Source organism: Corvus hawaiiensis, chromosome 19 (assembly GCF_020740725.1).
Source record: "Corvus hawaiiensis isolate bCorHaw1 chromosome 19, bCorHaw1.pri.cur, whole genome shotgun sequence".
In the NCBI taxonomy this organism is placed as follows: domain Eukaryota; kingdom Metazoa; phylum Chordata; class Aves; order Passeriformes; family Corvidae; genus Corvus; species Corvus hawaiiensis.
The window spans coordinates 11,876,035-11,890,901 of NC_063231.1; the positions used below are offsets into that span (position 1 = coordinate 11,876,035).

The 14,867-nt window shown below is 54.0% G+C and overlaps 1 protein-coding gene across 1 annotated transcript in view; it reads right to left on the bottom strand.

The window, feature by feature from the left end:
- The window catches only part of NTN1 (netrin 1), an 87,909-nt gene that overhangs the window by 26,378 nt on the left and 46,664 nt on the right, over positions 1-14,867 (bottom strand). The window contains exon 2 of the mRNA XM_048323956.1: positions 10,428-10,616. Coding sequence (XP_048179913.1) covers positions 10,428-10,616 — 189 coding nt within the window. The remainder of the gene's footprint in view (positions 1-10,427; positions 10,617-14,867) is intronic.

A 14,867-nucleotide genomic window follows, 5' to 3' on the forward strand; every position in this document is an offset into this window, starting at 1 on the left:
AGAAAAATAAGCAAATCAGGGAAAGGTTACCCAAGAAGAGGCAAAGGGCAGGAGGATGGGGACGAACACGCCTCATGTTTCAGGCGTCCCCTCCGGGGCTGCTCCCAGGCATCGCCTGCAGAGCCCATCCTGGGAGGAATCCTCCCCCATTTCAGTGGGACCGCTCCGGCGAGAGAGGGAAAAGAGGGGGAAAAAAAGCCTTGGTGATGAGTAAGATTGCCAGAGTCAGGCTCCTGGAGGCCGGGCTGAGAGCACAGAGCGCTCTTTGGACAGCACAGAAATAAATAAATCGCGATGCTGCCGCTTCCTTCCCCCATGAGGTAACGGCTCGGCCAGAGCTGCCGGGGTTATTTTTACAGCCGTATTTGTCTGAGGTTGTCTCCTCTGTCACGAAGCCGGCTCCTGTGAGGCTCTCATGTCCCCATGTGTGATGTTCCCGAGGTCGCAGAGGGCACGAGTGACAGAGGGTCTGGGACTCAGCCGCCCGTGGGCCAGCATTTCACCAGGATGAGCTCCGGGCCGATCTCTGCCAGCTCGCTCTGCCGCTCCGTGGGGAAAATCCCCTCGGGGTGCAGGGACGGGCTCTGTGTCACCGGTCCCCAGCGTCCCTCCGGGGCCCCGCGGGCAGCGCAGCTCGGGCTCCTTCCGTGCCCGAGCCCGTTGTGCCGTGTCTGTCTTCCCAAAACTCCGGGAATCAGCAGCGGCTCAGCGCTCCCGGCGCAGGGAGGCAGGAGGTGCTCTCGGCAGTGTCTGCAGATGTGGATTTGCTGTCCCTGTCCTCGAGAAACTGAACCAGCGCCAGCAATTAGGAGCAATTAAAGGTAATTTACAGCTCCCCGGCCAGTGCAAACACTTGCAGCCAGCAATTACGGGCTCTTCTCCTTCCCCAGCCATGGAGGGCCGGGCTGCTGGTGCTTGATGCTGATTTTTCCAATCCAGTTCAAATTCCTTTGGGTTGCAACCCCAAATGGAGGGAAGCGTGCACCAGCATCTCAGCGAGGGGGTGATTGGTGCAAACGCCCCTTTGGCTTCGCTGCCTTCCGATGGGCGCCTTGGGACTCACAGAACAGGTTTGCATTCCTGAACTTCCCTGGCTTTCATTCCTGAACTTCCCTGGGTGCAAGGATTTGTGGATTTGGTTTATCACCCACCGAGGCGCGGAAATTCAGCAGTGCCCTGCGCTGAGCAGAGCCCTCGAGGCACCAGAGCTGAGGGAACCTCTCTGATCAGGAAGGGAGGGCGTCCGGGACATCCCTGGAGATGATCAGGGGGATAACACGTGGTTTTTCCTCATGCCTTGCTCGAAGGGATCCCACCATAGAGGGTACAGTGGGATGGGAGAGAAGCAAGCAGGGATGCTGCTGGAGCAAGAAAAAGGGGCGTCTGCAGTCTGTCAGCCCACAGAGCATCAGGAGGAAGGGAAATAACTCTCAGAATTTCGTTTTTTCAGGAAATCTTTGAGAAAAACTTATGCTGAGTGTCTGTGGCAGAAATGACCAGGAATTCCTAGTGAAAAATGGAGTTATTTTTTTGTTGAAAACATGGCTGTGGAGGAGAAAACAAGGAGTAGGAATGTGTGGGGAGGGCAGCAGTGGGGGTGCCTCTGCTCCCAGAAGCTGATTTTTCCTGTAAAACAACCATGGCCTGGAAAGCAGGGAGCTGAGAGCACTCCCAGGTGAGCATCTTGAGCGTGGCTGCTCCAGATGTGAGGAGACCACGTCGCTCTCTGCGAGACAGACCCAAAGTGGCCGAATGGATGAGGGGAGAGCAGCCAAAATCCGGAGTGCAGAAGGATGCATAATTGGAAGGAGGGAACAGGATGGCTCATCCATGCTGAAGGGTCCCAATTAACTGCATCCACTCCAGGAAAAGATCTAGGAGTCAATGAAACATCTGGCTGATTGCAACGGAGCTCAGAAGAGCCACAAGATGGGAGGCTGTGCTGTGAAAGGGGGAGAGAGAAACTCTGAATTCATATCAGGGCACTATAGAAATCAATAGCACGTCCTCAGCTGGGAGCCAGAGTGAAAGGCACGGAGAGCACCCACGGCAAAGATTCGGGAGGCCTTGCCAAGAGACGGTGGAGGGCTGCCAAGCAATGCACAGCGCCGGGAAGGTCAGACAGGTGCTCCTCTTCACTGGTCCTCAAAGCCCAGCGACAAAGGGACATTGAGGGCCTTGAAAAGGCAACCTTTTCAGTGATAAAAGGAAACGCTGCCTTGCACCGCATGTAATTAACTCGTAGAACTCCTGCTACGAGACACCATGGCAAGGGCCCAACAGGATTAGATAGGGCTCTGAATGAGAACATCTGTAGTTACATTAGCTGGGATTAATATATATATGGATATAAGCACTGCCAGGCAGCTCCTCAGCGCCTGCAGCCAGGAGATTTCCCCCCGGGGCCAGGCTCTGCAGAACTGGCTGCCGTGGGCTTTTATAGCTCTGTCTGGAGCTTCCAAATGAGCCCCTATTTTCTGTACAAACCTGCTGAGGCAGCGCATCGCCCACCCCAGCCCAGCCAGCGCCACCTTTCTGTGCTTCAGCTCAGGTTTGGGGCTAACAAACACCTGGAAACATCTTGAGGCTGTGCTTGGGCTAAAAAAACCCCACAGTTTTTCAGTTCAGTTCAAGTGGTCGGACTTGCTGAGATGGTTCTGCCTCACTGAAGGCTGACAAATAGCACGACAGAAATGCAAATATTTTTGCACCCCTGGTGTTTGGGCAGAGGTATTCCCAGCTGCTAATCCTGCCCCACACACGTGTGGTGAAGGGTAAACAGAGGGATAAATCTCCAGGCTCAGCTCTCCTCAAGTGTGACCTTTATGGAGAAGGTACCTGAAAAGATCTGCATTTTTGGAGAATTAGCATCTTCCTGCTTTTGGGGAAGTTGCTTCCTTGGGAGGTTTTCAGAGTGATGAAAAATCCTTTTGCCCAGACAAGAGCAAAAGGCTGGATTTCCCAGGGTGTGCAGATGCCCCCTTGTCACCCTGGATGTGCCAGGATCACAAACCTCACAGGGCTCCAGATCCAGCCTCTGGACGGAGCAGGAACCCAACAATGCATTAAACTGGAAAAAAACCCTTAATTTGCAATAATCATTGATGAAGGCTCCTGTATTCGGGAATCACACTCAGTTTTAAGTACAAATTCAAGTCCCAGGTAGCCAACATGCCTTAGGTGCACGTTTATATTTAACCAGGCTTTAAAATGCTTTTCCAGAATCGTGGCCAAAAATTGCTTCCCTTTGGTTGCTTCCCTTCTTTCCTCCAAAGACTTCAACGGGAGTGAAAAAATGTGGCTACAGAAAACTTCTGCTGGAAAACAACGCAACAAACCCAGGTTTGTTGTCAAAATGTCAAAACAAATTCAGCTTAAACTCTCCCGTTGCCTCAATAAAACATCCTGATGCAGCAAACATATCTCACTTAACCTTATGGTTTAGTGTTTATGGGGGTGGTTCTGACATTATTACTTAAGTGAGGGTTTTTTGTTGTTGTTGAGTTGTTTTTTTCCTTCTCCACTGTCTTTAGGAACTCAGGTACTTTAAATCCTACTCCCTCTGAACACATCTAAGCAGGGAACTCAAGGTGGGAGAATTCCTGGGGTGAGTCCTGTTGTCCTCCATAGCTGAAAAGCTGAAATCCATCCCAGAGGTGACCTTGAAGTGGTCCCAAGGAGGACAGGATGTTCTTACAGCTTCTCTTCGGCTCCTGTCTTTGGGAAATCAATTCAAAACAAGCAGGGCTCCTTCCTTTGGATCCCTATCCCGGTTGTCTGTGGGTGAGGGAAGTCTGAGCTGAACCTGTGCACTTGAGTGCTGAGGAGAGGTTTGTGCGGGCTCTGGGGACATCCTGTGGGGATGGGAGAGCCCACAAGCACCACCAGAGCATCTCCAGCATGGGCAGCATGTCCTGCAAATCCCATGGATTTATGGGGAAGAGAAACTGGAATCTGGTGTGCACCCACCCAGCCTGGCCCCAGCTGGTTTGCAAAGGGGTTGAAATGTCTTTGTGCTAACTCTGCATACCGATAATGACCTCAAATATTAACCATTAACTGCGAGCTCGGCAGCCTGTCTGCGGCACTGGGAGCTGGATTTAGCCCTCCAAAGGATCAGGTTCACGCTCAATGTCCCTCAGCACATTCTCCTGGAGATTTAAAGGTTTCTTGCCAGCAGAACATGAATTCCTCCTTTTATCAGGCAGAGCCAAACAATCTCTGGGTGTCTCCTGCTGTCCCTCCTCCTGCGCCACTTCTCAGGGCTCTCCCGTTTCCCCTCCTGAACTGGCACTCGGGGGAGCCAAGGGCTTTGGTGCCCTGCAGTTTGGGCCAAATTTCGCAGATTAGACCTTGGCTTTGTCTCCTCCGTAACAAGGAACAGGCAGGGCCACAAAGCCTCCACTGAGCCGGAGTCGGCGCTAATCCGGAGGGGCCTTGGAACCCCGGCCATAAATCCACTTTTTGGGCAGGAGCTCTGTGGGCAGGCATCAGTGACACACACAATGGGGCAATTATGGCAGCACTTCCCAAAATGCTTGGAAATTCCCTTGTTCCAAGATGGTTCAAACTTCCCCTGTCCGCTGAGAGCAGCACCTCCCACTGATCCCAGCAGGGCTGCAGAAGCTGCCAGCGATGCTGAGATGAAGCATCGGGGCTTCCTTCACCCCACTTTGCTGGTAAGACTTGGGTTTTATCATGGAGGATGTGATCCCTTCTATTTTGCCATCAGAAATGTCAAGTGTGGTCCAAGAGCTGCAGGTGCAAGAGCAGCAGGTCAGGGGGGCACGGTGTCCTCATGGATCTAAAGCAAAACCCAACTCCCCCTGCTCTCGTGGGAGATGTCGCACGAGGAGGAGTGGGTTGGGAATGCTGTTACTGAAGGAAAAACATAGAGGCAAAGTTTTTCTCTTCCTGATGCGTTTTTAGCCTGGCTCTGGAGGAAACGAGGTTCCTACAAGTGCACTCTCCCACTAACAATAAAAACCAAATCTGGCAGCGGAGCAGAAGTCTCAGAGATAATGAGGTTGCCACAAGCCTCAGGAAGGGAGGCAGTGGGGAAGGTGAGGGAGAAGCTGGAAAAGCCCTGCAGAAAAGGATCCTTTTGGTGTGCACAGCCCTTGTGGGACACAAGGATCCACAGTGGGGAGAGTCCCCAGCGCCCCAAGAGCAGGGAGAAATCCCAGTGAGAGCTCCTGGGGCACAAACCCCAGCCCCTGGCTTGTGATGCTCTGAGAAGCATCTGTTTAACTGGAAAAGAAATCCTTTCCTACCAGAAAAAAACCCCTTTTCATTTTAGTACACTGAAAACTGGAGTGTGGGGATGAACAGGACTGAGCTGGGGTTTCATTCTCAGGATCTGAGAGCCTGAAGGACTTTCCACTCCTGAGAACTGGTCTGAAGCAGGAAATTATCCCAATTATTGGAAAACATTTCTGGGCAAGCCAAATTCTTCCTTTTCTTTCCTCTGTCTTGCAGATATGCAAAGGTCTGGCTGTGCAAGTGAATTTAGCAACTTTTGTCCTTAGTCTGAGACCAGCGGTGGAGAGCTGGGCTTTAGTCTGGTTTTATTTTCTTAACGGGGTGCAAATTCCCCTCTATTGTGTCGCCACTTCTGACAAACCACAGTCCCAACCTGCCCTCCGGGATTGCTCCTGGATGTTTCTCTGCTGGAAACCCAAACCCAAACCCCAGTTTGGAAGGTGGTCAGCCCCCCGTTCATCCAGTAAACTCCTCCTGGGCGCCAGCATTGCCAGGATGTGATTTTTCAGGAATGCAGAGCCGGCTCTTGTCAGGGAATCAATGCTGTCTACATTTTCCTATTCAGCCGGATCACCCACGTGTCTGCCATGGATTTGGGACTCAGCTGTGAGCTGTGTCTCTCCTCTGAAGGTGCTGAGGTGGTTTCCAGATGGCAATGGAGCCTCCAGGTCCTTCTGAGAGGCTCTGGAGCAGCCTCCTCCGTCCTCCCCATGGCTCCCTGGATTCAGCAGCGTCCTGCCCTGAATTCCACAACTCAGCAAACTCTGCCCATTCTGCCTCACACAGAGGCAGCTGCCTAATTTGATGTGTCTGCTCATCCATCATTAAAATGTGGATTTTAATGGATTTTTAAAAGGCTGGCATGGCCAGGGAGATGCCTTGCGTTGAGCTCAAGTCTTCATCTGAACAAAAAATCCCTGTTTTTCCATGGTTTCATTCTGCGAACTCAGAACAGCTTAAGAGTTTCAGCAATGCTCATGTCCCTTCTTTTCTCTGGGAGCCTCCCAGCCCAGGTGGGTGAATGGTGCAGCTCTGCCCTGGGTCCTGGGGGTGCCACGGAGGAGGTGGCACTTGGTGGCACTCGAGCCTCCTGTGCTGCGCCAGGACACCCCCACAGTGACCCGTGAGCATGGACAGCATACAGCTGCCTTTCTAGAAACCTTCTCCGATGGTCTGTGTGTGTCTGGGGGCTGTGATGACAAGTTTTGGATGCAGGAGCCATAAATCAGCTCTCAGGGCTTGCAATAATATCGATATAAGGAATTATGGGGCCGTGGGGAAGGGGTGGCTCAGGCACAGCCACTGACAAATGCAGGATGGAAATGCAACTAGAAAATCATTCCTGAGGCAGTGGAAGAGAATCTCCACAGTCCTGGGGAGAAATTAAAGTCTGTGCTTGGCAGACCGATGCCTGGGAAGTTTGGAATTTCTCCAGGGATGTGATTTCTCCGGCGTGACCAAGCCCTCACACAAGAGCCCAACCCAAGCCCTGCCAGCACCACGAGCTGGCTCCTCTCTCATCTCAACAGTGGCTCCAGCTGGAACCCAAAGAGGAGGAAAAGGAGGAAAGGAAGGGAAGGAAGATTGGCCATCAAGGACAAACTCCCTGGGGTGAATTCCTGGAAAGTACTGCCTTAGACTTCTCCTTACAACCACAGCTGATCTGGACGAGAGATGGGCATCCAAATGAGGCCGCTCTGGAGAGGGGAACATCTCCCTCAGGCTGCACCTCAGCCACTCCTGAGGTGACCCCAAGGGCAGAGCTGCGCTGGTCCCAGCAGAGCCCTGCAGGAGCCACCCCTGAGGGCCCTGCTGGCCCTGGAGCCCGGGTGTAGGGATCCAGCCAGGCCATCCCAATGTCTTTGGGATGCTTCAGCTGTGAGCTTGTCTGCCCCACCCAGGTGTGGGTTGGGGACCGTGGTGACAGGGGACATCCCCAAGGCTGGAGGGATGCTGACCATGACTGGAACCACGGACAGACTGCTGTCCCTGTCCTACACTGGGACACCAGCAGCGGGACACCTCTGGGGGCAGTGGCACCATCCTCAGGCTCTGCTGTCTGTCGTGGGTGTCCCGCCCGCCACCTCCTGCACCCCAACTTCCCAGCGGGATCCAGCAGCGGGAAGAGAGAGGTTCCATCTCCCCCGGCCCAGCCTCCAGGGAACGAGCTCTCGGCTCTAAGCTGGTCACGCAGCTCCCTCTATAGTCAGTGGAGAGAGACGGGGACTGGTGCCACTGGCCCTGTCACCGGGGGCTCTGCTCCACTCTCCCGGCAGCATCCTGAGCCAAAGGGGTCCGGGAGCCCCCACTCAGTGCCCGCAGCTGGGTGGGAAAAAAACGCTTTATCTGCACTCCTGGAATCAAAGACAGGAGGCTGAGCCCGGGGGGACAGGTCTCACCTCCCTCTGCTCCAACCCAAATTGCCTCCAAAATGAAAATGTCAAGTCTTGACCCCCGGTGGGTGCAGGCCGGGCCGGGCGGGGAGGCTGGGAGTGCTTTTTGGGGTTTGCACAAGGCATGAAATCCTCCAGCACAGCTGGAAAACTCCCCAGGCTGCAGCAGCACCAGGCGCACAGACAATCAATCCCATTTCCTCCCCAAACGCTGAGCCCTGATGGATGTGACCTCTCCAGGTGCCAAATCCTGCCCCTGCACGAGGGGTTTGCGCTGGCAGCCTCAGCACAAGTGCATTCAGAGCACGTCTCGTTTGTCATCTTTTCATCAAGAAGTGTGCAAAGCCTCTCCTGAAGTGCAGAGCTGTTTTACAGCCAGGCTATAAAACCCTGCAGACCCTACTCCAGTGGAATTACATTAGTGCCAATAATCTGGCAAATATCAGGAGGGAATTTAATCAAAAGAACCAACACCAGGGCCCTGATTTACAGCGGCCCGTGACAGAGCAGCGTGGACGAGGGTTTGCAGGACCCAGATGTGGAATTTCACTTGCAACATCATTTGGAGCAGAGGGAAAGCAGAAGGAACTGGAAGCAGGGCTTCGGCGTGCTGGGAGCTCTTGGTGATTTCTCAAAAGCCAGGGAGAAAAGAGGGACAATTCATCCTTGTCTGAGTCTGGAAAAATGAACGTGAAAATTTCTCATACCCCGAGTTTTGTTTTTCTCGGGACAGCTGCCACACCAGGGCTGTGCCCAGGAACAGGGGCTGGATGTCCCTGTGCCCCAGGACAAAGGGCATCCCGCTCCCCTGCCCGCAGGGATGAACCCCTCCATCCCCCTGGAGGAGGAGCAGCAGGACTCCTCCAGCCCAGGATCCGTGGCTGGGGCAGGGATCAGCTGCAGCTGGACCTTGGAATGCCAGGGGAGCCCTGGCTTGGTGTCCCTGGGCTTGCCTGACCACCCACCCGCAGCAGCCACATCCTCCATGCCCAGCTCCATGCCCAGCTGCAGCCTGGCAGGCTCTGGCACACATCCAGCATTGCCACTCTGTGCAATATCCCTGCTCCATCTGTCACCAACTGCTTTGCCTGTGGTTTGCAGCCTCCGTGCCACGGCCTGCCTGGCGAGCCTCTGTCCCAGGGCGTCTCTGGCCACTGACAACTGCCAGGCTTTTATCAATTTTGCAAGGAAACCACTGGAAGCAAACACAGAGCACAGCATCTGGCACGGCTGGATCACTGTTATCCATCAGGGAAAACCATCCTTAAACCCCAGCTTCTCATGCTTTTACCTGCACTGCTGATCTGAACTTCAGATCATTAGAAAAATCTTTTCTCTAACAATTATTAAAGGTTTGGCTGTTGGAAACAGCAGCAGCCCTGAGCTGGCCAGGGGGTGTTGCCTAGCTCTGCTTTCAGCTCATCTTTTGCTGCCTGAGCCTCACCCGTGCCCTGCAGCACGTGTGGAAGCTTGTGGAGCTCTCTTTTTCTCCAAGTTAAAAAGAAGGAGACATTGTGCAAGCGTTTCTGCAATGTTATATTTCTGCATAATTACCCAAACCAACCATCCCAAACAATGCAACTCCAGCCTCTTTAATTTGCTGATGTTTGATGTGCTGTGAGCTGAGGCACCTCGTGCATGGGATGGAGTGGGAGATGAGGAATGCAAGGGAGAGGAGAGGCAGCTTAGCTGGATGTGTCTGTTAGGCTGAATTAATGGAGTTGAATTAATAAAAAAATGCCTCTGGCAGCTCTTTCATGGAGCCTTTGCTGTGAGCTCTCATTGGAATAGTTTTTTCAAGGTAGAAAAAGGGGAATAGGACTGTCTGAAAAAGGGATTTCTTTTCTGCTATGGCAAAAAGTGTCTGTTTTCAGTAGGGGAAAAAAAACAAACCAAAAAATTTAAAATGCTGGAGACACAAAACTTCCCAGCCAAAAATACCGATTTGAATCCAAAAAGCTTTCCATTTCTTGTTGAAATGAATCTTTAGAGAGAAAAGAGCTGAGGATTTGTGTGGGAAACCCCAGCATTTTCTGACCTGGCTTTTGAACGTTTGTTTGATTCCTTTGCTGCACCTCAGGTTCAGGATTTCCATCTCTTCAGCAGCAGCTGAGAGTTAAAAAGGTTCATTTGCAGCATTTGCTGTTCTTGCTGCTCCTGCCCCAGCTGAAGCCCCGCTCGCCTCCACGGCCACACGAGGAAACCTCAAAATACTCCAAGCTCAAAATAAACTCGTTTCCCCTTTTTCTGTTCTCTCCTCGTCCGGAGGAGTGACAAGTTCTGTGCGTGGGCTCAGCTCTGCCTGAAGGGTGGGAGCTGGAGACGGTGCTTGGAGGAGGCTGATTTAAATTCTACATCTCACCCAGAGCTGGGATTTTGTGCCCCTCTGCCCTTACAGAGTGATGGCCAGGTAGGAGAAGATGAAGCACAATTTACAAGTGATAAACCCTGAAATAATTTGAAGTCATCCTCAGCAGTGAGGACTTCTCTTTCCATGGCCTCGTCCGCAGCAGGAGGCTGGGGAGACCAAGGAGAGGTGATGGCAGGGGATGTGGGTGGCCTTGTCCTCACCAGGAGGCTGCAGAGGTGACAACAGGGAATGTGGGGGCATGAGAAATCTTTCCAAACGGCAAAAAAAGCAATTCCAAACCGGTTTGGGAGCGGGAGGAGCGGGAGGGGTTTGGCGGGAGGAAGAGCTGCGGAAGCGGAGCTGCAGGGAGGGGCTGGGGAAGGAGGAGCGGTGCATTCCCACCCCCGTCCCTGATCCCGTACCTTTGCAGGCCTTGCGGTGCGAGATGGGCTTGCTGAGGTCGCGGTAGAAGCCCTCCTTGCAGTAGTGGCAGTGCCTGCCCGCCGTGTTGTGCCGGCAGTTGAGGCAGACGCCGCCGCTCTTGCGCCCCGACAGCTTGAACAGCTCCATGTTGAAGCGGCAGCGCCGCGCGTGCAGGTTGCAGTTGCAGGCTGCGAGAGGCAAAGAGGGGACATTGTCACCATCTGTGCCCAAGCAGAGAGGTGCCAACCCCGGGGAGCTGCTGCCAACCCCTCTGTGTGTGCCCTGTGTGTCAGACGGGGGGGTCACAGGATGCGAAGGCCCTGGTGGCACCTCTGGCTGTGGGAAGCCAACTGCTCACCCACATCCCTTCCTGGCCTGTGCTGGGAGGTGAGCGCAGCTTTGTGCAGGGGAAAATGAGGTTGCCAAGACCACATTTCACTGTCCTGCCTTGCAGTAAGTATGGCTTTGCCTCTGCCTGCTCGCAGTGTGGGTTCCAGGTGGGCTGTGGGGACAGGCGCCCGTCCCTGGCTGAAGAACAGCACACAAACCCCTGTGGCACCTTCAGCTTTGTCACAAACACTTCCCCTATGGGAGCACCGCTCATCTCCCTTCTCATCCACCCTCACTTTGTGTTGTTACTGCTCAGTGCTGCGAAACCCCCACTTCCCAGCACCTCAGGAACCCCCTCTGCCCTGTGGGAAGGGGTTTCCATCACCACCTGCCCGACCTTCCCAGTGTTCCCACTCTGACCAGTTCTAACACACGTGTTTGAGCTCCGAACACCATTCCAAGACCTTCCTTGCTGGTTTCTCCCTCAGCTTTCCATGCCATGGGCTCTGTCACTCATCTGCAGCCCTGACCATGCTGATAATCCTCATTTCTGCCCCTGCATCCCCCATCCTGCCTGGGACAGTTAGCCATAACTCCAAAAAAGTGCCTCCCTGCTTTGATTGCTGTGGCTGAGATGTCCAATTCCTCCACCATATGCAGCCTAAAGTCAACACCGGGCCTATTTTAACAGGGGGCCTTCGCAAAGGACAACTTTGGGACTTCAAAAGCTCGACCCCTCGCCTGCCTCTCCCCAGAGCTGTCACGGGGCCATCAGGAGGCAGTTGCTGGGGCTCTGTGCTTTGCTGAGAATTTTATAGCTTGTTTTCTTTTCCCGTGGCTTTTATTTGCTCTTCACCCCTGAACAATGCAGCTGTGCCATGCCAGCCCACAGCTGGGCCCCTCGCCTCGGCACGGAGGTGTCACCGCTCCGGGCTTGTCACCTTGCCTCAGAGCAGAGACATCTTAATCCCTCATTCCTTCCTGTTTACCTTATGGTGCTCTCCCAGCACAAAGCCATGCTGTATTTGCTCAATTATCAGGTTTCAGCCCAGAAAATGACAGTGCAGCTCCGCAGTATTTCTCAGGAACAATCCCCAGCTGACACACGCCGTGCCAGCACAGGGGAGAGCGGAACCCACCCGTCCCCACGCGCCCAGCGGGACGGAGCCGCTCTCTCCGTGCTCTGCCGTCAGAATTCCTCTGGCTGACGCAGACGGGCCAAACCTCACGTCCCCACCAAGGCTGGCAGAGCAGGAGCAGCAGGCACCGACGTGCTGATGGTGACAAGAGCGGCCCGGGACTGCTTTGCCAGGCATGATGGAGTGAGATTCCTGCCACAGAGCTGGGCCATGGCTTTGAGCCGCGGTTTGGCCCTCCTGGGATGAGCCCAGCAGCCTGCAGGAGCTTCTGTCATCTCCCCAACAGGACACAGGCATGAGGGAGCCTGGAGACACTGCTCCTGCCTCCAGAGAGAAAGGCTGTGCTTCAGATCTGGCCCGGTCCCACATGTGCTGAAGCTGCACTTTTAGCAGCAAAAGCATCACTGGAGCACGCACCGGGCACTTGTGTGCCCCCCTTGTGGGTTTTCCCCTTCCGTGGAAAGCTCAGGAAGAGCAGCCTGCTGTGTCCTGCTGGAGCAGCCGCTCAGCTCTGCTTTCTCCTCGTTCCACACGTGCTGAGCAGCCCCAGCCCCCATCACGGCTCCACCACAGAAAGGCTTTTGGAGGTGATTCCTGCCCTGCAGAACGCACGAGCAAAGCTTTTTCAAAGCAGGTGGGGGTTTTAAATTCCTCTTGTTTTACAGAGGTGAAACGCTCTTCCTGGGGCTGCAGGACTCAGGGCTGGTTCCTACCCTCAGGGCAGAGCCTTCTCCCGGGCACAGACCAGGGCTGGGGCACAGGGAATATTCTCCTGGCCACACCAAACCCCCAAGACAGCACCTGTATCCATGGCACAGCCTCAGGACTTGGCTCAAGCAGAGGAAAAAAGATTTAAATCCCTCAGTCTGAGGGCTGTTGTAGGTTGTGAGCACGTGGGCTCATCTCCATCATTCAAAGCCTGACGAGCAGCTCTGCTTTTGGTGCCACAAACCACAGGATTTAGTCCCTGTTGATCAACACGAGGGGACATTTCTCCAGGGAGTGGCATGGCCTCACAGAAGCCTTAGTTCTCCCTCAAATCTGTCAGAAATGCATGTTTTCCCAGGAGAATGAAAGCTCACCTCCTCCTAAAACTTGTATTTTAGGAGAGCTGGACTTGGCACTGGAGTATTTTGCAAGACTGCATTGGCAAATCCCTTTTTAAAATTCAAAGCTGAGCCCACACGAAGAGTGAGTGAAAATCTTCGCATTTCTTTGGGTTGCTTGATAAGCAGAACTGTTTTTGCAAAGCCAGGAAAACAGAACTCCGGGGATTTTCTCGAGTTCTTTGCTAACATTTCCACTGGTGCCACCAGAGCAGAGCTGCACAGGAATGTGGAGGAATAAGTGGAGTGTGCAGAGGAACTCCCAGCTCTACTCCCACAATCAATTTTCCTTGGTGTTCCAGGGACGGTAAAATCCTGAAGGAGGGAAGAAGCTGAACCACACAAGAAGCTGCAAGGAGCTCCCCAAAACAGCCATCCCTGTCCTCATCCAGAGTCAGTGACAGAAATATTGCGGATGCCTTGGGGATAAAGCCTCCAGGGAGGCAGGGAATGAGCTGGGAGAAGGCGTGGTCTGGCCCAGCCCCACTCCATGACCAGCATGGCCTCCCTCGAGCTCGCCACAGGCATCCAGGGAGTGACAGCCACCCCTCCACAGTGACCTCGCAGCTGCTTTTGGCTCGATCCACTCAGCCTTGGCTCTGTCTCTTCCTTCCACTCCCAGGGCACCAAGGAAACAGCTGGGCACCAATTCCCTCCCAACCCCACACACTTGGCCACTTTTCCATCATCCACCCCTCCTGATCCACCTGTTTCTGCAGACAGAAGGGGCCAAACTCAGAGAGTGTGGCTTTAATTGCAATTACTGTGTCCTGTGTCCACCCTGAGTGCCTGGCTGGAGTGGCCAGTGCTGTGCACCACTGGCCACCAGGCAGGGCAAGCTGGCAGCTCTGTCTGTAGCCTGGTGTGTTTGTGGGAGAGGCTTGGTGTGGCTGAAGGAAAATACCCATCCTGTTGCTCCTGACAGTAGCACACATGACAATAGCACACAGGGATGGAGGGACTGAAGGAAAATACCCATCCTGTTGCTCCTGACAATAGCACACAGCGATGCAGGAATCGGGGCAGTGCAGGAAATGTCCCAGCCAGGCGTCACAAAGTCCTTGTGGGCACAAGGCTGGCACACGCCGTGATGGGATCACTCTGGAGGTGCAGAGCGCGGGCAGTGCCTGGGCACATGGCTGGCCCCAGCAGCAAGTCGGGTGGTTTTGGATGCCAGCTCCGGATCCCTGCATGTCCCCAGGGCGTGTGGCTCCCTGGCCACGTTTTCCCTGGATGGAGGCACTCAGGAAACGCGGCTCCCACCCTCGCTCTGCCTCGGCCCGAGGTTCATCCCCTGCTGCGCTGAAGCCTTTTGCCTTGTTCCTGACATGACTTGGCCTGGCTTTAATTTTCAGCCACTGCTTCTTGGTTTGAATTTCCCTGAATTCAAGTGGCTCTTTAGCAACCCATTTTTTCTTTCTATGAACGCCTTTGAGGGCTGTAATAAAAATCACCTCCCAGGACTGGCATCATGTCCATTCCTCAAGCTTTGCTCTGCACCTGGTGGAGAAGACAGCCCTGCACCCCTGCAGACCCAGCTCTGAGCAAAACACAAGCCAGGTGCTGAGGGCTCTGCGATGAAAGGTTTTGGCTCCGGTTGCTCCACTAAGCCCAGTCCTGCTGTCTCTCGCTCTCTTCTTTCTCTTACTCTGCCAAGGACCTCACAAGCCTTTTGTTCCCTGACTTTATTGCGCACAGATGTGCAGAGCTTCATCAGAGCATCCCTACCTGAGCTGCCAGGCTCAGGTCTGGATAACCAGACCATTTAAACACAGATGTTCCGAAACCTGGAAAAGGTTGGAGAGGGAAAGAGGAAAGCTGCAGTTTGGAGCCGGGCCGGGAAAGCACTGCGGAATCCTCTCCA